This window comes from Rhagoletis pomonella, unplaced genomic scaffold (assembly GCF_013731165.1).
Source record: "Rhagoletis pomonella isolate Grant_MI unplaced genomic scaffold, Rhpom_1.0 Rhpom_scaffold_00006, whole genome shotgun sequence".
NCBI lineage: Eukaryota > Metazoa > Arthropoda > Insecta > Diptera > Tephritidae > Rhagoletis > Rhagoletis pomonella.
This window is the reverse complement of record NW_023458560.1, coordinates 62,435,544-62,460,742: the sequence shown is the minus strand read 5'-3', so window position 1 is coordinate 62,460,742 and position 25,199 is coordinate 62,435,544. Positions and strand designations below refer to the sequence as shown.

Genomic DNA, 25,199 nt, shown 5'->3' with positions numbered 1-25,199 from the left:
CCCAAAGATACTGCGTACTGTGCATCAACATCAATAACGCCACCCAAAAAGAAGCGACACTCCATAAAGCCAGCCTTAGCTAGTGGGTGCAGCAGAGATGAGTGAGTCAAAAGTAGCCAAAGCGGGTTGTGGTTAGGAGGAACGTAAGTGATATGCGCAGGCGTAAATTCGCGCATCTGACATTTTTCATACAACTCGCTCATCGCTTGAACTGGGCATTTTTTGTTTTTTCTTTTGAAATAAGTCGGGGGTTTTTTCTGCTGGTCTTCTCGCCGCAGACGCGAGATGATCTCACTGATTGAAACAAAGAATATATACATACATACGTACGTATGAATGTACATTCCTACAGATGTTGTATGTATGGCGCCTTAAGTGGTGATTCTGTACTCAAAGTGGCACTTCAAATAAATGAAATTAATTTTAATTGCATTTCTCATTTGTTTCAAATGATTTCATAATGAACTCTATCCCGTCATGCAAATCAATTTGGCAAATCCATCAGTCAGTCAATCCATCAAATAAATGGCACATCCGTGTAGACAAAGAAACTTCTAAAGAAGCTGCTACCTGTAATTTAGCTTAAAAAAGTTTGCAAGCAAAGAATGACAGCGGATTTTCATGATGTTTTCGCTTGGCTGACTTCTGATTCTTAAAAGTTTTATCTCGGCGTTTTATTTTACGTTTATTTTTCAGAAAATGCACACATTCATCTTTTTTAGTGCCGCAAATTCAGCTTCTATAGTAGGTGGTTTAGCTGCCATACCGTTTGCCTTTTTCGATTGTTGGTTATTGATTGATTTAGAGCAGTCGTAGTAAATATTTAATTCATTGTTCTGCTTAAGCGTGATTTGATTTATATTCATATGTTGAAGTAAATATTTGTTGGAATATACAAAGTATTTTGTTAGTTTGTGTGGGCTTTCCGTGCCAACATGTTGCACTTTTTTACAGAACACATTTGTTACTATTAAGTCATTTGGGTGTTGATAGACGTAGATATCCGCTGTGAATTGGCGAGAACAAAATAAACAACAAATGATTTTAGTAAAAAATTACATATTGTATGTATGTAGTATTGGGTGTTCAACTTAGTCTTAAAGCTTTGTTTTATTAAAAACTAGCATATACTCGGCGTTCTTCACTGCGCCTTAAAAGCATTTTTCTACGGTTTGACACCCGGTTTGTAATACATACATATCTCATTTATTTTATAAATTTAATTGAATACATTTTTTCGCACAGGTGGCAACCCTCCTCAAACATATTTCCGGCAGTAAACTTTCCTAAATCTCTTCAGTTAGATACCCATATTGCAACACTTAGTTTATTTTATCAATTAATTTAAATTGATAATTGATAATTAAAAAACAGGTGGCAACCCTCAACAAACATATTTTCGGCTGTAAGAATTTTTAAACCTCTTCCTTTTGACATCGATATTGCAATATTTGCCTTATCTTATAAATTTACTTAAACTGCAATTTTGAAACAGGTGGCAGGTGGAGTGGTTCGAGGTGAGCATATAAGTAATTAATTTGAGTATTTTCAAACAGTTGGCAATTCTCTTCAAAATCTTTCAATAATATTCTAAGCGCTTAAACTAAAGATTTTTTAACGCTCTTTCGTTGGGCACACATATATAAATATTCCATACACCTTGTGTATAGTTGAATAAAATTCCACTTTTTTTCAATTATGTGGCAACCCTCTTGAAATTTTTTTCAAACTGAAACGTTCTTAAACCTCTCATCAGTCATCCATACATATTTTAATAACCCAATTGTTTGATGTTTTAAGCAAGTGGCAAGCCCCCACGCTGCATGTAGTTTAGAAATGAAGTCTTTTGAAACCCATTTCGATTGAGATGCCCTTCTTTTAATAATTTATTTCATTTATGAGTTAATTTAAAATTAACTTTTAAAGCAAGTGGCAACCCCTTTTAAACATCATAAAAATAGTCTGGATGTAAAAAACTAAAGCTCTCAACTCAATTTTGCTTAACAACCATGTCTTAATATTTCTCGTACCTAACTTCTGCATAATTTAATTACATACGATTTTTCTATCAGCAAGCAACACCCTTCAAAATATTTCCAAAATATGAATATTACACTTATCTAAATTACTTTCTTGAAATTGAATTTGATTTTTTTTTAACAAGTGGCAACCCCTTCATGTAGTTAAGAAATAAATCTTTTTCAAAATCATTTCGAATGATAACCAAATTGTACTAATTGTTTGAACTTTTTAAATAGCTGTAATTTAATTTTTTTAAGATGGCAACTCTTTTCTTTATTTTGAAACTTTTGAAAATCAAACGAACGGTGCATATCTGATGACCCGGACAAAAAATCCGTTCGCGTATTATATATGTAAGTAAGTATATAGATATGAGACAACGACGAAATCCCCAATGGATGACGAAAATTCGTTCTTCTTGCATGTCCGAAGAATCCACCAATACCAACAAGCATTTTGTTTACCCGTATTGAATGAAGATACATATTTAAACAAATATTTATAAACATTGGCGTACAGTATGTAAATACGATAATTAACATTGAGAGTGGATTTTCGTATCGCCATTCCATTTCAAATACATATATGTATTTGTATGCATATTTTTAAACTGATGCAAGATTCATAAAGCTGATAAGAGTAGCAAGGCTGTTGAAAAAAAAAATATTTCAAGTATTTTAATATTTATTTAGCTGCCAATAAGCGCATAAAAATGGCTTATGATTTGGAGAGCAGCATATCGTTGCAATACCGCATATGTGGTGGCGCAGAAAAAAAAATGTATTTTGGTGGCTGAGTAACCAACAATTACCTACTTCACAAATTTAATGGTGAACAATTATAGAACAAGCTCATATTTAATAAACCATTCAAAAGCTTGAAAGAAAATACGTTTATTTGTCCTTTGATGAAGCAGAAAATAATTAAATGTCTTATAAGAAAAGTATAAGAAAGTCGCATAAATGTTTGATTCCAACCCAAAACTATTTTATTTATAGCGCAATTGCAGATTGTGATATATCGTTACAACACCAAAAGATAATGTTGTTCAAATTTACCTATTTCGTGCCGTAATTTTTAGTTTTGACCCGACCCCGAAGACTAAATTTTAGTCACCAAAAAATTTCAAAACTTTTGTAAGTAGGAATAGAATTGCTACTTCATATGTTGGATAATTTTCGCTACTATGTAAGTGTTTCATGGAATATCTTAGTAAACCGCTGAACGTCCGAAAGACTTGGTGTGGAGCTCAACTCTAAGGAATTTTTCAATGTTTTTAACACTGGTCTAGGGCGAAAGTAAGCTTTAAATTAAAGAGGAGCTCGGCACGGCAATTAGCAAACTTAGCTCTGGCTCTTTAAAAAACGTTATTGTTAATCTTATCCTTAACGAAAAATTGCATTGAAGATGGCACAACACCGAAACCGGTTCGTTTCCAAACTATATTTGAGAAAGTATGTATGCAGAGAATTTTCTCCAAATAAAAATTAATATGCATACAATAAGATATATGTTATTAAAACTTAATCGTAGCTCTAAACGTAACCGCAAACTTAAACTTTAGCTTAACCCCGCCATTGACCTTAATTTTTATCTTAGCCTTACTCTTAACCATAGTCTTTCGTTTAACTTTAACCGTAACCATACTTTACTATTAACTTAATCTTAACTTGAATTTTAACCCTTTAAAGCTTACAATTAAAAATATACACGACGAAATGAGAAGTCGTTTAAAAAGCTGATTTTTTTTTAACACGTTCACTGCCATGTGCACCACCGGTGGGTCACACACATTTTTCATCAGAGGCCATGTGCACCACCGGTGGGCACGCGTCGTATGATTTTGTATCGATGATTTTAATGCGGTTTGCGAGTGGAATTATTAGCACATAGATAATAGTCATGTTTATATTATTTGAAAACTATACGGATGTAATTCTCATATTTTAGGTTTTATTAATATTTTAATTCAAGAATGTTTACAATATGTAAATTATATAATAATTAGAAACAAAACAGGTTATATTCTCTTTTCAGACTTATAATTATAAAAATAAGAAGTAATACAAAAAAATTAGTATTTTTTGTTGAAACACTCTAGACAAAAAGCTGGATTTCCGTCGCATAAGTTACAGTACGTCGATACCTTTTTTGCTTTTTTGGCAGCTATGTTCCTTCGTTTTTCGTGATTTCTTGGTAACAATTTGCGCACCGTTTTCTGATTTTTCGGTGGCATCTCTAGTTTCAAATTCTTTCAATATATGATTTTTCGAAGATGTCGATGGTCGTTAAATTTTTTCCCCACAGAGACTTTCGCAAACGGACTGTCTGAAGTTCAGAATTGGTATGTTCTTGTTCTTCTTGTATATAACCAAAGCGTTTACCATCGAAGTGGAAAGCAAGTATTCAAATGCAATTTTGTGGTACCATCTGATTGTCTTACGTAGTGGTGTAAAATAACAAGCCATTTGATCAGATACGTCAATACCCTGCTTAGCATGATTATACTCGAGGATCACTTTTTTTTTTTATATCCTCGCCATTGCGATTCCTTTTTCCTGTTGGAATTTCGTCCAAAACGTGTTTTGTGCTTAGCATCATTACGTCACGCTTGTCTTTCCATTTCGTCACTACAACACCAGAAGCTTCACGTCCAATAAAATCCTTCTGTTTGAGCTTAGGTTCTGTCACGTCCTTGTCTGTTTTTTCGAAGAGTTCCAATTAGATGAGTACGGCGATCTAGTAGTATTCTGGCTAGAGAGGATGTATAAAAATTGTCAGTTGCAATTCTTCTGCCTTTGTCCAAATAATTTTCAGCCAGATCTAGGACAATTTGAGTGCTGTGCGATGTTGTAGGGGTTGGTGCTCCTCTTTGGTTGTTGTAGTTATTTCTCCCAGCATAAATACTGCTAGTGTATGTGTAACCATAAGGATCACACAATTTATATACCTTAACCCCATATTTATGAGACTTCCCCGGATTGTACTGCCGAAATTGAAGGCGTCCACGCCAGGGAATTATGGACTACTGCTAGTATTTCTCCTGGAGTGTTAGCGTTTATAAAATTTTTCTCAAGGACTTCCAATAAACTGCTAATTTTTCCTAACCGATCACTTTGGGTTACGGAATTGTCCGAAAAATGTATAAATTTCAAAAGCAATTGAAATCTGTTTCGCGTCATAATTTTAGGAACGTATGAGTTTTTATAAAAAATATTAGTGCTCCAGTACAGGGAGATAGCTGGATATTTGACGATTCCCATGTATAGGACCAGACCAAGGAATTTCTTCATCTCTGGAATGGTAGTCTCTACCCAAGCCTTCATTCGCGAATTTCGACGGATGGGTCTATTTCGGACCCAATTGTTGGCATTCAAATTCGTTTGGATAACAATAAGCTCATACACTTCTTCGGTTACCATCAAATTAAACAAATCGATAGGTTCCATTGAACAGACATTAACTTCCGGTGTGTTATTTGTAGATGTTGACTCAAAAGTGAAGGACTTCAAAAATGCTCCACTTACATTAATCCAGATATTTAGGGTTGGGTTTGTAGAAACACCACGTTCAGACTGAGCATCTGTATCTACCTCCAATTGTTCGCCCGAATCGCTGGAATCAAAATCTGATGGGACATAGTCATCAGATCCAGACGGTTCAAAGTCAGTACCATCGGTCCCCTCCTCCCCCTCTCTTCCTCGTCTCGATAACGACTTCCATAAAAAACGCTTGGTTTTACTGAATAATCTCTATTCGCCATTTTAAAACTTAAATGAAATAACAAAGAATAATAGAAAAAAAAGTGGAAATTACTGATGTGACCTCCGGTGGGTCACACGGCACTACTTATATACATGTATATGCCAAGGTCCAAGTGACCCACCGGTAGTCACCTTCTTTAAACACACAAATTACAACAGAAAATGTTAAAAAAACACACTCAGTATATAACTACTACGTAAAGATGACTTTAAAACAAAAAAACTCTGTTGGCACCTGGTGAACGGTTTTTGTTTTGTATGGCGGCAGCGAACGTGTTAAAGAAGGGTAAAAAAGCTATTATTATTTGCAATTCACTTTCCATATGATTTTTTTCGCTACATTTATCCATACAAATTTTTTTTTCGGCCTTGGTTAAAATAGTTTCTTTTTAGATATTTTAGTAAAAAATATTTTTTAAAAATTACTCCTTTTGCATAAAAGTTACTTTTTTTATCTTCTCTCACATGTAAATTTGTTCTTAAATTTTTTTTCTAAAAATGGTTTTTTTTTCTAAAAATGGTATTTTTTTCTAAAAAGTGATTTCCTATCACTACCTTTTTTTTGAAAGTACTTTTTTCATTTTCTGGTAAATATTTTTAGTTTGGGTAAAAATATTTATTTCTTTATTATTATAAAAGCTAGTTAATAAAAATTAGGCGCATTAAAAAAACAGAAATATTTAAAATTCACACACTGCATTTTTTCCCCCACAAAAGGCTTTTATCTATTTGTATAACTTTTTCTGCTTTTGGTATGTTTTTTTTTCTTCTAAACACTGAATTTTCTGTAATTTTTTTTTCTTTCACTACCTTTTTTTTCTAAAAGTATATTTTTTCTAATTTGCGGTATTTTTGGGTAAATTTTTTTTTTTTTTTAATTATATAATAAAAAGAGCGATTTAAATGATTCACACAGCTTTCTTATGAGTGGGAAAACTTTTTGGGAAGCATATTTCCCTTGGTCGTGAGAGGGTTAATATGAACCTTAACCTTCATAACTGTTTATATCAAACAGAACGTACCGTTCGATAAGAACGGGTTTCGACTGGTAACAATTGGTAACTGCAGGGTAATGAAACACTTGCCAGACCTAGGAGTGGTTTAAACTGAGTAGCACCTCTGATCTAATCTTATCTATAACCTACGTGCATAATTACATCTTATCTTATCTCAACTAATCATGCACCACATCATACAGCGCCATCTAGCGGGAAAAAAATTTCAAAATGGAAACTTATCTATATAACATTTCAACTGGCAAATAAGTATTAGTCAAGGTCCAATAGGCCGTGCCAAAAAATGAAACGAGGCTAAAAAATAAAAAAAAATATTTCCTAGCGTATGACTATGACCTTAGTTTTAACACCGCGGCAATCTTTTGATTTTTATATTTAAATTCATGGCAAAGTAAGATTAACAAGCAGCAGATTGTTTGTTATAATAAATAAAACTATTTATTTATTTTAGCGTAAAACTTTTAACTATTTTTTATACCTGCATTACTTGCATTAAGCAAAAAAATATGCTAGTTTTACAAGACAAAACAATTATAAAACCATTAGCGCGCCTGCCCACTTAGTATTGCTTTCCACGTGAACTCAATGATTTCACCGCTTAGATAACTATCGAATTAATTCATCAATACATCGTTATAGTTTGTATCTCCTTCTTTTATTAGTTTCCTTTCTAGTCCCCGCATTAAACTCTGCGCTTCTTCTCTTACACTTCAAATACTGCCAACTAACTAACTACCTGTTTGCACAATTATAGGTTCACGCTCCTTAACTTCCCCCACGCGCTAGTTGCTGATATGGTTTTTGTTGTGCAACAACAATGCGCACTACAACAACAACAAAGCAGCGCTTTAAGTCAAACGTTCGCCAACACTCAACACCTGTGTAGTACATACATACATATTTGCGCTGTTGCCCGACAAGATCAAGGTGAACTTTAATAATACATTACGTATACGCAACGTCGCACAATGACTGACTACATCGCAAGTCGCAGAAGTCGTTTTGCTGAAAATCATCGCAGTTAATGGCTAGTAGTGCGCAGCAAATACTTGTATCGCATTACCTGCTCGCTATTGAATGCATGAATGAATGGATGGGCGAGTGAGTGTTTGTATGAATGGTTGAATATCTAATTGGCTTGAAGGCTTGAAATACTCGTAATATTGCTTTGCATAAAAGTGGCTTTGCGCATCGGATATACAATAAATTTTTCTATTTATGTATACCTGTTTCCAACTCATTGGCGTAGCGCTGTGTGTTGTTTGTGTTGTAATCGATGCAAATTGTTTGACATGGCTGCCTGACTTTTGTAGAATGGAAAACAATACTGAGTTATTTTCTGAAAAATAGAAAATAAAAATAAAATAAAACAATAATGCTGATAAATATAGAAATTGTTAGCGCGCATGCGGTGATTATCTGTGTGCTATGCCTGGAAGCTGATGTCAACTTTTGTCGTTGGTGCGGCGACAGTTGCGACTGCGCATGACGTAGCTTAACAAGCACGCTAACGACTAGCGCGGGACAAGCCTTGCTTATTATTGCTGTTGTTTGTTTAGTGGGTACGTGATGCTTGTTTATCGAATTTGCATTGATTTATTTTAATCTTTGTTATTGCGTTGTTTTCAATAAGATTTTGTAATCCAGAAATAATATTTTTTTTTTACTTAAATTTGTTTAGTTATTTTTGATTGCTTAATTTAATTTATTTATTCGTTGTTCGTTGCTTAATTTGAATATTCAGATGATAAATATCGATATACAACTTTTTGTTTGATTTTGCAACATGTTTTTTAACAAGGCATTTGCTATTCCTGGGGAAGAAAACCCAAATTAGTTGCGGTTTCTCTAGCGGAATTATAAGACTTATCATATTTTAATGTGTCCGACAAAATCGGTCTGAAAAATATTAAGATTTACGTTAGCTGTGCCGGGTTTAAAAAACCTCCAAACATCTCATTATTTTGATGCCGTTGATAAAATTTTTAAACATTTTTATGCAGACCGTTTAAGAGTAAGCTCTTCCGTAAACTGAGGTGATTTTTTGTAAAACTTTTTTTTTAATCTCATTTTATTTATATAAAAACCGATTTTTGGATGGTTTTTCAGGTCGGTGCAGCACACGTATCTAATCTTAATATTTTTCGGACATATTTTGGAACAAGACATAAATTATAACAAATTTTTTAATTCCTATGAAAAAATAGTACCAACCCTGCACTTTATTGGACTAAAATTGAATGAGCTACTGCATACCCGAAAATTTTCGAAGAATTGTGATTAAAAAGTTTAAATTTTGATGATAATTGTGTGAAGTTTGACTAATGTTTGTGAAATTTGTGCAAGCTTTGAAATTTTGTATGCTAAGAAAGCATTTATTTAAAATATTTTAACAACAAGTAAAATGCAATGGGTGAATACTCACCAGCACCGCTGAATTTAGCCTGGCACCTTCACGATATACTTTCAAATAAATTTTTCAACGTAACTTGCGGCAAGAGCACGCCAAATTTTTAGTACTCCACTTGAAAGCTGCCTCAAATTGCGTACAGGTTATTAATGAATGGCACGGGCAATTTATTCTGACGGTGCTTCTTCAAGTCACTGCAGAAACGTCTCCGCGTTTCCAAAAAAAACTACGGGTCATTGTCTTCTTGTGACATCTTTCAACATATTCCTAGCCGACTTCAAAGCCAACGTTTATAAATTGTGAGCATTTTTACCCAATCCAAATTTTGAGTAAAGATATCTAACTGCCGAAATGTGCGCTCTGAGAGGCATTGCCAATCATTGAATTTTGCTGGGTGTTTGACTTTCTTATTTAGATGTTGCCCTGATGACGCGCTGAGTTCCAACTAACTTGTAATTGCATTTCGGAAAACGCAGTCAACATTATAAATATTAAAAACTAATCAAAGTTAGCTGCTTTTACCACGTTTATGCGCACTGACTTATATGATTTATTTATTCTGATACATCCTGTTGGTGAAATAAGTGCCTACAAACAGACAAAGTATAGCATTAAGATTTGTCTATATGTATGTTTTGCTAAGCTCAGTTCCACTTCCAACATTTATACACTTCCTCTCTCTGCGATAATTCCCACCACTCGTATTGATTGAAAATTCTATAAAGCAAGAACTGTGAAAGCGAAATTTCGTCCTTTTTTTCATTAATCCTTTTTTTGCTTTTACTTTCTGTACTTTCATTCGATCTAAAATTCTAACCGACTCTATTTTTGTTTTCCCATTTTCATTTGCAGATAAAGCTCAAAAAAGTGCTCGGCCTCACAGTTTGCAGCAATGCCGCCTTGGATATTTCACCCGTTAACGGTTTGCTGGCCTATCCAGCAGGGTAAGTTTCATTTTTTTCGATTTAACCACAAATGCTACAAGCAAAAGTGTTGCACTAGTTTTGTTTTTTTTAGTAGCACTTTCATTTACCAAAACCTCGTTTAAGTTTGAAAGTTTATAGCACGCGCTTGGAAACCAAAACCGCGTGGCTTTGAATGTTCGAAGAACTTTTATTTCCTATTCAGTAGGAAGAAAAGTAAAAGATAAGCCGCAATTAATGGGTTTTGCATTTAAAGGGAAGTAACATCAAATTGAAATGAAAAGTAGGCCAGAAGGCGCAACATTACACTGCCACTGCCACAGATCCATCTATCCGCCATCATTCGCAATTTTATTCGGGACTAGCATTCCTAATCGTGCGTTTCACTTCCGTAGTGCTGTCCAGGCGCACTGCGCCCTGTTAGATTTCGACATTTTTTCAGAACTGTGGAAACCAAATTTTACTCCCAAATAATTTCTTGTTCTTGATTGGCTTAATTTTTCAAATTTGCCTTTACAACAAAAAGATATAAATTGGAATCGAAAAATCCCATCTGAGTGCTAAAAAATTTAAATTGATTTGCACTTCTGCAGGTAAACGGGCTTCCGCGTCTATGTTAAATTGTTGAAGATGTATATCTGTGTTAGACATACATAAATAAATGCTCATGATTGGTATTTAATTCGCTTGAAATGTATTCCTTCCGAAAACGAAAAAATTGTTTTCACCAAATTGAATTTGGTCACGCTGATTGCATTTCCCAATCTCCGAATATCGATTACGGCAACAAGCTTACTTAACTGGAATTTAAAGCGTTTGCAATGCAAAATGCAAATCCAAATTATACTGGTAAAAAGCAAAGAGCAGTATAATTTAGGAAAATATGAAGCAACTTTGATTAAACTATGGGTTGGTGGGGCGTATGAGTAACTTTTCCAAGATAGCAACCCCACCAATTTAAAGATGCGCATACGCCTAGTTGAACTTTGCTATTTCTAACGAAATCACGAGACGTACGTACGTATGTGTGTTTGCCAATACAGGCGTATAAGTTTCTAGTTCAACGCGTACTTTGTCCTTGATTGTTTGAGACAGCATTGAAATCGAGGCAGAGAAAGCAAACGGATTTTAAAATGATGAAAAGCAAAGAAGGAGAGCGGGTGCACACCGTAGGTCGACGACTATGCTGTGAAGATGTCAACGCAATTGGCAAATGCGGCTTTGAAAGCGGGCAACAGCTGCATTTGTCATAAATAAAAGATGAATGCCAAGCGCTGCTACTAAAGCGATAACTGCTATGCCAGCGGCGGCGACAGCGACCTCGTAAAATAACTTTCCACACGAAAGATACAAACATAAGCTTGCATTAGTGTGGGATTTCCCGCACACAGCAAAGTAGCTTTGTTTGGCAGCATCACTCAGGCACTATATGCGACAAAATGGCCAAAACGGAAACTGACAATCTCAGAATAGCCCGCAGCGTTGTTGACAAGGAGCAAACACTTGTGAATGGCTATGCTTGCGTGAAAAGGAATGAGATAGAGATGACATGAGATGATGGGTTGGGTAGACGGGCGTGCAGACAAGGTTGGTGTTGTTGGACGCTAAAATGAATTATTACCTGCACAGCTGGTTCCTATAGTGGGCGACTGCATGGCTTTTGTGGGTCCTTACCAGAGAAAAGCAAGGAGCTACTTGAATTTGGAGTTCGTTTATACTGAACTAATGTACGTATGATTTGATACATGAACAACGTCAAGCGTACGAGCCGCAACTTGCTTTTAAATTTTATACCGAGTCAACGCAGTGAACAGTTTTTTTTGTTCGAATCATACACTTGTACAATTTCAAACCAACCGAATCGTTGCTTGTATATTGAGATACTCGTTCTGTATAAACGACGTGTTGTATTCATTCGAGAGTTATATGTTCTACAGTTTTTATTGTAAGATTCTGATGTGCGTAAATTATGTCGAATACAATTGAAAATATTTCTGAAAAACTCAAAAGCGGTGTTCTAAGAAAATGTAATAAAAGAAAAGGTCGTAGTGAAGTGTGGTCTGTTTTTTGTGAAGTAGAAGATGATATTGGATGCGCTATTAAAGAATTTGTATGCTATGAATTTGTATCTAGTTTGTAAATAAAATAAAGCTTCACTTGGCATTTCCAAGTGGCGTCAGTAAAGTATACTGATTATTTCAGGTATTTTTAAATTTTGTTATTTTGTCGCAATAAATTTCAAATACTTCGTTTTATCGATGTGAATACGTCTATGCATATGAATGTATTTACATATAATTTTTAATAATGAAATAAACAAAAAGTATTCATGGACATAGGAAATGCAATGTGGTTTTTTATTTTGGCATGCACTTCTTTTATCGCGAAGGAAAAATGCATACAGATTTAACATCACATCGCTAATATTTGAAATGCGATAAACAAAAAATTTGCGCTGTCTTTCATTCGCGACACAAATATGAGTTGTCCGGAAATTGCCGATGTCGGGCGCTAATAAATGAGAAAAAGCAATCCCGGTAGTCCGAACAGATTTCAAGGACATTGCAAAGGAGATGATGTTACAGAGGATACATTCATACATATATGTGAGACTGCAAAAAACTTATTTTCGTTTGAAACGAATATTTATAAGAATATTCCAAGCGTACACTTTTCAGTATAATGGAGTGTCTGCGTGGTATTTTTCTATATGTGTGTACCTTTGCATGACGGCCAAATCATACTTATTATTCTGGTTTACAGCAAAAATGTTCTATGGATGCCACTATCCAATTCTTATGTAGAATTTCCCGGTGATTCCGGAAAGCGAGATAATTTTTTTTCTATTGATAACTTTTCGAGATATTTGCAAATTACCCTTATTCAGTTTACAAAAACAGGAGTGGTTTCACTTAATCACGTATATCGAACCAATTGAATAATTGTAATACGAGAAACGGTAAATGAAAGCAATTAAAATTCTCTATAAACCATACATACATAACTTTTCGATAGCCCTGATAGTTTCCGTGAAATTAATTAATCATTCGTGGCAGCTCTTGCTTACGATGCAACTCAGGTGTATGTGGCGTATGAGTAACACTTTTTCTCCAAAAAAATCCTCGCGTATTCTCGTTACTTAATAATTACTTTCTTATTTATATATCGATTTTCTTCATTGGTAGCTTAATTTTTTTCTAAAGGAACGGGCTTTAACACAAGAGCAAGTATACGAATTTCTTTAGTTTTCAATTATAAACAAAATATAAATAGAGGTGGTAACATTCGTTCGTTATGTATTTCTGTTTAAAAGCTATTTCTGGCCTATTTCTGTTTAAAAGCTATTTCTGTCCTCTTTCATTTTATACTTAATTTGTATATGCGGTTTGTATACTATCAGGAAATTACTTTCATTTCGGACTTAAAAAATATTTGGCCAAGTTTGACTGTTAAAAAAACAACTGTTATTTTCGGTCCCTGCTTTTTCTGACTCTTCACCAGACCTCCACTTTACTCATTATTCAATGTTAAGTACATATACGCAGTATGTTTCATTTATTATCCTTATTAACATAAAAAATGCAATTATTACGGAACAAAATAACATGCTGATATTTCATTAAACTATAACTACACCAATTCCTTTGCCTAACGAATTTAACATGGCAATGTCATTGAAGCGTATCGAGAGGGTGCGCGTGGTTTGTCCTTTAGCTAGCGATTACCTGGTGCACTAGTGACGATTACTAATCGCTAGCTCTTTGCCTAACGACCAGTAATGCATAATATCGCTAGCAAATTGCCTAACAATAGGTGATGCATGGAATCACCAGCACCAGCCACCAGCAAAACTCCAGCAGAACTACAAGGGGCTCTTCTGCATCCTATACATACTTGCTTTTACAAAGGAACAAAAATTACATTACATACATACATACGTATGTACATACATATGTATGTACATATACAGCTTGAAAAGAGTTGATTGAAAGTACGTACATCGAACGAGTCATACGTACTTTTCTGCTTAATGTTCAACTCATTGACATGTACATTTTTTTCGAACCAAATCTTGGTTGCGTATATTTTAAACAAGCTTGCCTATCGAACAGCTTTTCATGAAACATATACTTGCTTCGCTTGTATTGCCATACTGGAGTACAACTCATTCGTATGAGTTGCCTTGCAACGAGTTGGCTCGAAACTCGAAATTGTTACTCGAAGCATATCACTGGTCCTTACATTCATGAAAGACTGTCATATGCAAACACTTGCGTATCCGTGTGTTTTGAAAGTGGCCACCAATTGCTGATGTTTATACAGCGCTTCCGTTTGCTTTTGCTTAACATACAAAACATGAAGCTGAAAACGCAAAAAATATGCGAAAACTACATAAATATGAGCTCAGGCCGTTAAGCAAACAGCTACAGTAGTGCCTTGAATTGACTGGTGCAATCGAATTTACACATATATGTATATATGCATATTAGGGTGGTCCAAAAATGCATGTCAAAAAGTAAAGTCGAAATTTTAATGCTCTCAATCCCTAGAATTGATCTATATCGAAAAATACTCGGTTTTCTTTAGGCGGTTTCTAATAATAATACCCAATTTTTTATTTAGGCATTTTTTTCATAGTAACTATATTTTATAGGTCCGCCAAAAACCCCAGAAAAAACAATGAGGCGACCCATAAAAAATTTTTAGTATTAAAAAATGGTTTCATAAATAATTGAGTATTATTATTGGAAGGCTTCTGAAGAGAACCAAAGTTTTCTGATCAAAAAATACGAAAAGCTGTTTTTTCCCCATATAAAATACACGGAATTTTTTGATTTCAAAATAAAAAAGAGGGGTATATTTGTTCGATATAGAACAATCCTTAAGGATGAGAGCATTAAAATTCCGACTTTACTTTTTTTTTTGACCACCCTAATGTACATACATTTAACCCAGTTAACTATATTAGCAAATTTTTTTCGAAATGCAAGGTTTATTAAAACGACATTTAAAAAATGTTGTATATTTTCTTCTTTTTTATGTTCTTGCAACTAAAGTGGTGGTCTGATGTACCCATCCCAGTTCATGACATGTAAGATGTGTCCTTTCCCAGCTCAATCGGATAATTCGTGAGCTTTTCAAATGCCCTATCATTCCGGTTTTCCGGCAACCATATGAGTTAGGTTATGTTAAATTAGGCTGAGGTTTACAGTTATTGCCATTCCGCTTTAAACAACTTGGTGTTTGGCAAGAAAGTGCATAAGCTCCTAATATTCATAGCTTTGAAGTAATCGATATCATCGAAGTAGTAGTACATAACTACCAAGAGTTTTTGCTCGCCATTTTGCTTGAGCCTGGCAATGGCAGATAAGGTGTTGAATGGTTTCCTCTTCGCCCTCATCCATGCAGATACTGCTGTAATCGTTCCAGAGGTGCGACCAGTCTGCCTGCATGTAATCCAATCAGGCAATGTCCATGAATTTTTCATTCAGTAGAAGTTTATCCCATATACTTATCTATAGTATATCAGGCAATGTCGTTGAATTCTTACTTATTAGCACAACGTGACGCTCGTTAATATGATGATTTTATTTCTTAGCATCCGTTAAATCCACCTATATTTACGTTGACTTCTATTGGCCTGCCCTTGCTGTCGGGCTGTTGATAAGTTGGATATTCTTAAAAGGAATCTGATTTAGATTCTCAGGAAGGATGTAATACTTTTTGGCCTGAAGTGTTGGCTTTTTCTTGTATTTTTTCTATTTGGTTCGATTATAAAGAAAATCTAAACCTTCCACATTGCATTTGATCTCACCAAGCCAGGTGTCGGACATCGAACAGCACATGGCGACGTGCTAGGTAATATCATTTGCCAGGCTATTAAATATACATCATTAGCAACCAGTAGAGATACTACTGGCGTCATACTAGTTGACTGGGTAGGTTCCCAGCAAACAATTAGGTTTGATATACATTTGAGAATGATTTGAAATCAAAGCCTTTCTCAAATGTCAAACGTTTGAAAATGATTTGATATTGATTTGAAAATTACAGCTTTCTCAATAAAAAGGGGAGTTTCATCTCCATTTGAGAATATGGTTAACTCTCAAATCAATTTCAAATGTTATTTATCAATTGTACTTCAAATGTGGAAATAGAATTTATTATAGGAAATGTATATTTCATAGTTATATTTTCATCGCTATATAACACATACATAACATAACAAAAGAAACAATTAAGAAAAAGTAATTTATAATAAATTCGTCTTGAAGAGCTGCAACTTCTTCAATCCGCGCAAACATCAAATCCACTATTTGTGGGCTTTATATTTGAAATTTTTTTTCTATTCATTGTTTTTTTTCAAATGATCTTAATTTTATTCTTACAATTTTTGATTTAACTCCGCATTTTTATATCGTTCAAGTTCACAAGGTGTGGTATTTTGTCGTATGTATCACGATATGAGTGCCACACGAAAGATATTGGGGTTTGAGTATACTTTTAACAGGGTTGCCACCCGTTTACAAAGTTAAATTCAGTGTATACTATAGGCTAAATAAATTAGTTCAATATGGACATCGATCAAACTGGATTTGAATAAACTAAACTACATGTAGGAGAGTTGCCACCTGTTTTAAAAATTAAATTTAACTTGCATTAATTGAATAAAATAATTTAAATATATACCTGTTAGAAAACCCGAATTGCATTAAAGTACACATAAGTTATACACAAATTTATGAGTGGTAAGAAGTCTTTAGCTTGAACATCTAGAATATTAAAGAGGGAGGCCACCTTTTTAGAAAGTAAAAATCTAGTTATTCAATATGTTAAAGGAATTATTAAAAGATGGGTATCAATGGAAATGATCTTAAAAAGGCTTTATTTCTTTATTGAATCAAATTCAACTTAACTCATCAGGTAACTGTACACTGAGGGAAAAAAATATTAAAATCAAATAGAAACGTAATTGATCCTACTATAAACGTCAACGAAAGTACTGTATATTAGTAAATATTCATTTCAATTACGAGCATATTAAAATGACCGCGTTCGTACTGAAAAAGCATCCGTGAAGTGAATAATCAAGACAAAAACAAAAAAAAAAAATTTATTTGCATGTTGCCTGCAGTGGAATTCGAACCCGACCATCTCCGGATATCAACAACTTGTGACAAGCATCTTTGCGCACTCAGCTACAACCAGACATATAAATTTGCTTTCAAATGTTGAATATCCATCAACACCACAGCACGCGATTTGTACTGATAAACATGTATGTACTATGTATGTATGTGTGTGTTGTCACCGCTCTCAGAGCGGCGCTCTGCATGCTTGGGGTGCGTATGTACACTTACATATACATACTCAGATGTGAACAGTCAAATACGTGCGTAATAAATTTTGTATGAAAATATTATTTTTAAATACGAACATTTTTAAACGATAATCAAATATAAAGTATTCATTTTTACTATGCATTATTTCCCTCAGTGTAATAAGTATCCAATATCAGACGCAAGAGATTTACTTATATCTAAACTACATGTATGAGTGTTGCCACTTGTTTGAAAAGTCGAATTTAGCTAAGTTATACACGAAGACGAAAACAAAGCGAAGACGAGCACGAACACGATCCCGAACAAGAATACGGGTCTTAGGACAAAATTAAAAGTACATAATACAAATTTCAACGACATTAAACGAAATAAAAATGTATCGATGTAGTGACAGATGGCGCTGATCAAATATTAAGTCATAGAAGAAGCACGCCATCGCATATTTATGAATATTTCATCGACTATTTTTAATTTGAATGTGGCTCTGACATAGCCCGCGAGTCAATACGAAGGCGCAGGTTCATTATAATAAGCGCCGCTTTTTTTCTAAAATTGAGTTTTTTTTGGAGAGAGAGTATTGAAACTACAGTTTTTTTATGTTCACAACCATAAAAGTCGGTAGAGTAATATATGTACACTTGATCTAGATAAGGGCATCGAATGCCAAAATAGCATCAGCTTCCTTATACGCTAATCCTTATATTCCTGTTATCTTATCAAACCACAAAAGTAACTCGTTTTATTTGCCAAAGATTTCAAAATGACCTCCTTCTCACACTATCATATCTCCACTTCTTCATTATTGTTGGAACATTTTTCATACCAAATACAACATTACTAACACAATTATGTCTGGTAATAAATTTCACTTTTTGCATATTTGAATCACAAAGCTCACTGATATTTTAAATTACAGTTTTCCTGCTAGCAAAACGTAATAGCAGCTTATATAAGTATTAGTGAGCAGCTATTCAAAGCGCGTGGAAAGTCAAGGCAACAGCATGCAGACTTTTCACTACTTTTTGCAATACAATTTTTTTACTAAAATTTTTCTCACTTCCTTACCATTTTAAGCGCGCTAGTTTCTTTTCTCTTGCCACTATTTATGTCGCACAAAATGGGAATTTACTGCCGCGCTACTTGGCATTGTGAAAAAAAGTTGTTAAAATGAACTTCCTTCCCGAGACAGTCTTAACAAAGGATTCAACCTTTTGAACATTTCTCTTTTAGCGCGCAACTGCAGCAAAAGATTTAATATTAATTTGCAAGAAAAAGAAAAAAAGGAAGTCGGTATAAGGCTAATTAAGTCAGCAGGTGCTTTTTTAATGAAATACTGCCGTCGCGCTTGTAAGCATAAATAATTAAATTTTAAATGACTTACATTTTACGGCTTTAACAGCTTTGTATGCAACACTTTTGCCATTAAAAAATATTCCTTTTATTACTTTTCTTCATAATTTTTCATAGTTTGCACAATTTTTGATGTGTAAACATCTTAGTTCTCGGTATGGGTAAAATTTGCGTTAACCCAGCAGAAAATCTGTAAGTGCTTCTTGTGTAACCCAGCAGAAAATCTGTAATTTCGTGTTGTGTATACAATTGAATATTTCTGAAGTAGTAACTCAGGGATATTCCGGACCTAGTTTACGACTAGTTTAGGGCCATTTTGGGATCTGTTCAGGCCCATTTCGGGACTAGTTCGGAATCTGTTCCCCATCTTTTCGGGACCTGTTCAGGGCCATTTTGGTACTAGTTGGGGACGTTTCAACACTTGCTTGACATCATTTCGGAACAAGTTAACGATTTTTTCGACCGTGTCGGAGCCTGTTCAGGACTGATTTGGGACTCGTTCAGGGCTATTTGGGGTTAATTGCGGGTCTAGTTCGGGATCATTTTGAAACTAGTTCTTGATCATTTACGGACTATTAAGGGAGCATTTCGGGACGTTTAAAACTTGTTTGAGGTCATTTCGGCGCCATTTCGGAGCTACTTAAAGACCATCTAAACCTAGTTCGGGCTCATTTTGTGACTAGTTCAGGAGCATTTCGGAACTAGTTCAGCATAATTTTGTGATCATTTCGGAACCATCCAAAAACTCATCATTCCGACAAAATGAACGAAATAAAATTAAATTAATGTTTGATTTCTAACCTAACCTATTTACATATGTACGTATGTAACTGAATCTCCTGGTGCTTTTCCAAGCCGCCGTACACACATGTTTACACATCAAATTTCATGAATACTCACACCTTTTTTTTACTTCTTTACAGCTGCACTGTGGTCCTATTCAATGCCAAGCGTCAAACACAGGCCTACCTGGTCAACACCTCCCGCAAAGCTTTCACATCGGTCGCATTTTCGCGCTGCGGCCGCTATGTCGCTACCGGCGAGTGTGGCATCAATCCCGCCATCAAAGTATGGGAGCTGGACTCGCCGAATGGCAATCTCGAGCACACCACCGGCGGCAATGTGGTTGCCGAATTTTTCGATCACAAATACGCTGTCACATGTGTGGTAAGTCATCAAACGCATGCAATTGCAAATACAAACATATTTTCCCCCTCTTTTTCCATTTTCATGCAAACACTACTCTCCCACTCTCTTTTGCAGGCCTTCTCACCCACCGGCAAGTACCTGGTCTCCATTGGTTCACAACACGATATGATTGTGAATGTATTCGATTGGAAATTGAATCAAAAAATGGCCTCGAATAAAATCAGCTCCAAAGTCTCGGCACTAAGTTTCGCCGAAGATGGCAGCTACTTTGTTACAGTGGGCAATCGTCATGTCAAGTACTGGTATATGGAGGGAGGCCGCAGGGTATGTGTAAGCTCGCTCAACCACCTACTCACTTTCACTTACTAATTATTTTTCCTTCCACCCATTCTTTCAGTACAAGGATCCCATACCGTTGATGGGACGCAGTGCCATATTGGGTGATTTGCGCGACAATGATTTTTGTGCGGTCGCCTGCGGCAAAGATGAAATGAAAGATCGCACATATGCCATCACCCGGCAGGGTCATTTGGTGGAGTTCAGTTCACGCCGTTTGCTGGACAAGTGGGTGCAATGTTGCACAACGAGTGCCAATTGTTTAACGGTGAATTCACGTTTCATACTCGTCGGTTGTGCCGAAGCCATTATACGCATTTTTAATGCCGCCACACTGGAATATGTGACGACATTGCCGCGCACACATTATTTGGGGGTGGACGTGGCGCAAGGTATACATATCAATCATATAATGGCTGTGCCACCGCATGCCAAATACCCGGACTGTGTGGCGATGGTGTACGATGAGCAGCGAGCGAAGGTGAGTTTTTGCGCAAATGGATATTTTAAGCTGGAATTATCGGTGTTGGAGCCTGGGTAAAAATTAGTGTAGCATTAAGCTCAGCGAGCATTTCCTTCTGGGTTATACCCCATACAGTATTGCAGTAGGTAGTTTCTAGAGAATCACAGACAGACCTTATTCAAATACGAAACAACACCAATTGCAATAAATATTATCGTTATCGATACTCTAAACTACTTGTCTACATATCTAAACAATAAATTCAATATATCGCGAGCGTTTTCATCTAACAACCCTCGTAACACTCCATTTCCTAGACTAACCTTTAAACGTTTTTCCCAAAACCGAGTTCTTCGAGTTACCAAACACTCTGCAAAGCATTTCCTGTGATCAGTTCCGCTCTCAGTGCCGGTATTCCGCTATAAACTTGGCTGGAGAATAACGTTAACCAAGAGACTAATAAAAGATGTGGGATAGCACTATACTTCTAGCCTAAATTAGATAGAGGAAAATCTAGCTCACTTCTTAAAAGTAATAAATATTTCAAGGGGAATCTGCTAAAAACACATCATTCACATCATATCCATCGACAAAGTGCCCAGGTTTTGCCTGTTTATTAAGAAATATCCAAAAAAGTTTCCACCGATTTCAAATCGTACGAATTGCATATTATCTATTGGGGAGAGTCCGCCTACTTCCGTTCCATCACTACTTTCTTGAATGTCTTGCCGAACTTAGTCCTATGAGTATATAACTTTCTTACCTTCATCAGAATAACGAACTGGCTTAACTTCTAGGGAAAGGAATGGTATAAGTAGCCTCAATTACTGTATCTCAGCGATTTATGGCGGCCTAAATATGTCTCATTCCCACGTTGGATGAGGCCAGCTACGATAACCTAACCTACCCTCCACATTAGGACCTACCATCTGTATACGATTCATCATCATGCAGAGTTGGTGCTGTAGGTGCTCGATTTCAAGGATATGTGCATAGATTTTTGAGATTATACTATATTACTATATAGTATAAGTATGTATGTCTGCAGAGCCCAGCCGATTAAAAAGCCTTTTCTTATAGAAACGAATCGGTTAGAAAATTAGCAAATGGTGATGAGTCTCAGTTGGCCTAAATAGGGACCGCAGCCTTAACCTGACTCCGATCTTTTCAATGCTTGAAGTCAATCGCCTTAGTTAGCCGCAGCTTGATTTTTGTGAAGAAGCTTTTCCTCCCACTAAAAATCATCGACTAATCCAATGATAGTCGACTCGATGCCTATGAGATAGTCAGTTTTATATAAGATGGTGGTCAAAATTTCAATAGCATTTCATGTATAAAATATATAGAAGCATTAATGTATCCATAATATTTAAATTTTATTTCAGGTTAAAAAAAATCTTATTTTAGAAACCTTCAGAAACTCACTTTCCTTTAACCTTGAGCATAAAATTAATCACAGTTTATTTTTACCACCCCACAGGTCAGTTGCGTGTACAACGATCACTCGCTCTACATCTGGGACATGCGGGATATCAAGCGTGTGGGTAAATCGCACTCCTTTCTCTATCATTCCACCTGCATTTGGGGCGTGGAAACTGGGCCATACAACTTGGAGCGTGAGCTATCGGATACACTGCCCGAAGAGTCGTTTGTGACGTGCTCCTCGGATGACACCATACGCGTGTGGGGCCTTGATGGTTGTACCAATACTGAAAACTATCGCAGAAATATCTACTCCAAGGAACTATTGAAAATTATGTACATCGATGAAGAAATGAATTTTATAAAGGATCAAGATTTATCGGGCGATAAGAACTCAAATACTGCTTATGGTGGACGTAATGGCGTACGCTGCATACGAATTAGTCTGGAGTTGCAGCATTTGGCCAGCGGCGATCGTTGTGGCAATATAAGAATCTATAATTTGGCAAACACCAAGCTAATCATAACAATCGAGGCGCACGAATCGGAAGTGCTATGTCTCGAGTATTCGAATGAGAAGATCGAACGAAAGTTGTTGGCGAGCGCAAGTCGCGATCGACTAATACATGTGTTCGACGTGTCGCAGGATTATTTACTGCTACAGACGTTGGACGATCATTCTTCGTCCATAACATCGATAAAGTTTGTAGGATCGGGACTCAATTTTCAGATGATTTCCTGTAGTGCGGACAAGTCGATTATGTTCAGAACGTTTCAGGTGAGTGCTGATAAAATTATATTATTATGATCAATTTTAGCAAATTTTTTTTTTATATTTGTCCTCGTCTTCACTCCACTCAGGGCAACATCTTCTTGCGCGGCACAAACACCTCCGGCAAGACGACGCTGTACGACATGGAAGTCGATTCCAATTCCAAGCACATACTCACCGCCTGTCAGGACCGCAACATACGCGTCTACGGCACACAGAATGCCAAACACACGAAAACCTTTAAGGGCTCCCATTCGGACGAAGGCAGCTTGATTAAGCTTAGCCTAGATCCCAGCGGCATTTATGTGGCCACCTCGTGCACAGACAAAACGCTCGCAGTCTACGATTACTACTCGAATGAGTGCATGGCGCGCATGTATGGCCACAGTGAGCTCGTCACTGGCCTCAAATTCACCAATGATTGCCGCCATCTAATCTCTGCCAGCGGTGATGGCTGCATTTTCGTGTGGCAGGTGCCGCATGATATGATTGTCACCATGCAAGCGCGTCTCTCACAACAGCGACTCCGTTCCGGCCATGCGCCACTTCCAGCCCGACCTGGTTCAATTATCGCCACACAAGAGGGCATCATCATCGAATCGCCAACACACGAAAGAGAAGAGTCGGCAACACCACAAAAATTTACAGCATCACCGTCCATGTTCACCGACGAGCAAGCGCTGACGCCGGGCTACAAATTCTCTGACGGTAGTCAACTGCCGCAGTGGGCGAAGCGCAAGGCCGTGGTCAATGCAGATGAGCCGAGTAACGGTGGGGGGGTTGCCATACCCGGTTCGACGGTATCTGCCATGCAATCTGCCTCGTCCGCCTCCAATTTAAGCTCCTCACCCAGTCAGTTGGGTGTTGGTGGCGTACCGCGTGCGCGCGGACGTTGGGTGCAACGTGGCCCATTTGACCCTGACGACCTGCGTTCGAATTCAGAAAGTCCACTGGGTACTGTGTCATCGAGCGGCGGCGGCGGCGGCGGCGGCGGTGGTGGCGGTGTTGGTAGCGGCATCGGTGGCGGAGTTGGCTTGAGTAGTGGCGGTATAGGCAATACGCAAACGTCCGACTATAACAGCGCGTCCTCCAAGGATATAATGTACAACCAGACTTACCTCAGTGAAGATTCGTCCATAGACTCGGGTATGGAGACGCGGCGGGAGTTGAAGTTTATTGGCAGCAATAATACCGGTACAGTGCCAATAGCGGCTGGCAGTAATGGTGGCACAACGGCAAATCGGTTGGTGCCGGAAAAGCGCAAGCCTGGCCTGCGTTTTGATCCACAATCCAATGAGCATGATGGTGATGTGGAGGACATCTCCGATGGTGAGCGCACCAGTTCGGATCACGGCATGTTCTACAACAACATATCGCCCAGCACGCCAACGTAAGTGGACACACGCGCTTTGAATAATTTGAAAATTGAACTTAACTCATTTTATCCTCTGCTTTTGTAGCGACTTCAAAGTCACCGCCATGAATGAGGATGAGCTGCGCAAGTCAATGCGTCGACAGAAATTTGAGAAGACTGGCCTTACGCTACCCGGCAATGGCAGCACACACACAGCCAGCACTGGCACCGGCACAGGCACCTCCGACACTGAAGACGAAGGCTCTACACCGAGCGCTGCGAATGCCGAACGTTCGCTGGCGTCTACCTTGGGTGGCAGCTCGGAGAGTATACCAGCAACGACAAGCAGTTTCTTGCAGGCCGCTCTGCCAGAAGGTCCCGGCAGCATGCTGGAGCGTAGCAGCACAAGTAAGTCGCTTGGGTAATGCAAAGCAAAGGAGAACTTGCTCTAATGTATTATACACTTTACAGATCGACGCAGTATTAGTGCCAAACACAACACTGAAAACGGCAAGTCTGTGCCCGCTACGCCCACCATAACCAAATCGTTCACCAGCACGAAAAAAGACGAGCTGCTAAAGGTGATCAGCGAAGTGAAGCAACAGCTGGAAAATGTAAGTTTTGCCATTAAATTGTATATCCACATTATTTTAGCAACGCTAATCGCATTTGTGAGCGTTTTATTTTCACATAAATCTTTTTATTTGTCTCGTCCCTAATCCTGTGTCTGTCTCTCTTATGTGCCTTAATTGACAAACACACACAACATATGACCACAAAAAAAAACCAAAAAAAAATTACTATTCCTGTTTGGTGATTGTATTTGTATGACGGGTGGTACACGACGTTTTGTGCTTAGGGCGCACGTAAAAATG

General features: G+C 37.0%; 1 protein-coding gene across 1 annotated transcript in view; it reads left to right on the top strand.

Annotated features, from left to right (window-relative positions):
* The window catches only part of LOC118742024 (mitogen-activated protein kinase-binding protein 1-like), a gene marked incomplete at its 3' end in the record, with an annotated part of 33,153 nt that extends 7,958 nt beyond the window's left edge, over positions 1 to 25,195 (top strand). Inside the window, exons 2-10 of the mRNA XM_036473991.1 lie at positions 10,065 to 10,156; positions 19,752 to 19,995; positions 20,092 to 20,301; positions 20,375 to 20,794; positions 22,257 to 22,976; positions 23,060 to 24,360; positions 24,431 to 24,732; positions 24,796 to 24,938; positions 25,184 to 25,195. Of these exons, the coding sequence (XP_036329884.1) occupies positions 10,065 to 10,156; positions 19,752 to 19,995; positions 20,092 to 20,301; positions 20,375 to 20,794; positions 22,257 to 22,976; positions 23,060 to 24,360; positions 24,431 to 24,732; positions 24,796 to 24,938; positions 25,184 to 25,195 (3,444 nt within the window). The remainder of the gene's footprint in view (positions 1 to 10,064; positions 10,157 to 19,751; positions 19,996 to 20,091; positions 20,302 to 20,374; positions 20,795 to 22,256; positions 22,977 to 23,059; positions 24,361 to 24,430; positions 24,733 to 24,795; positions 24,939 to 25,183) is intronic.
* Positions 25,196 to 25,199: the final 4 nt, after the last annotated feature.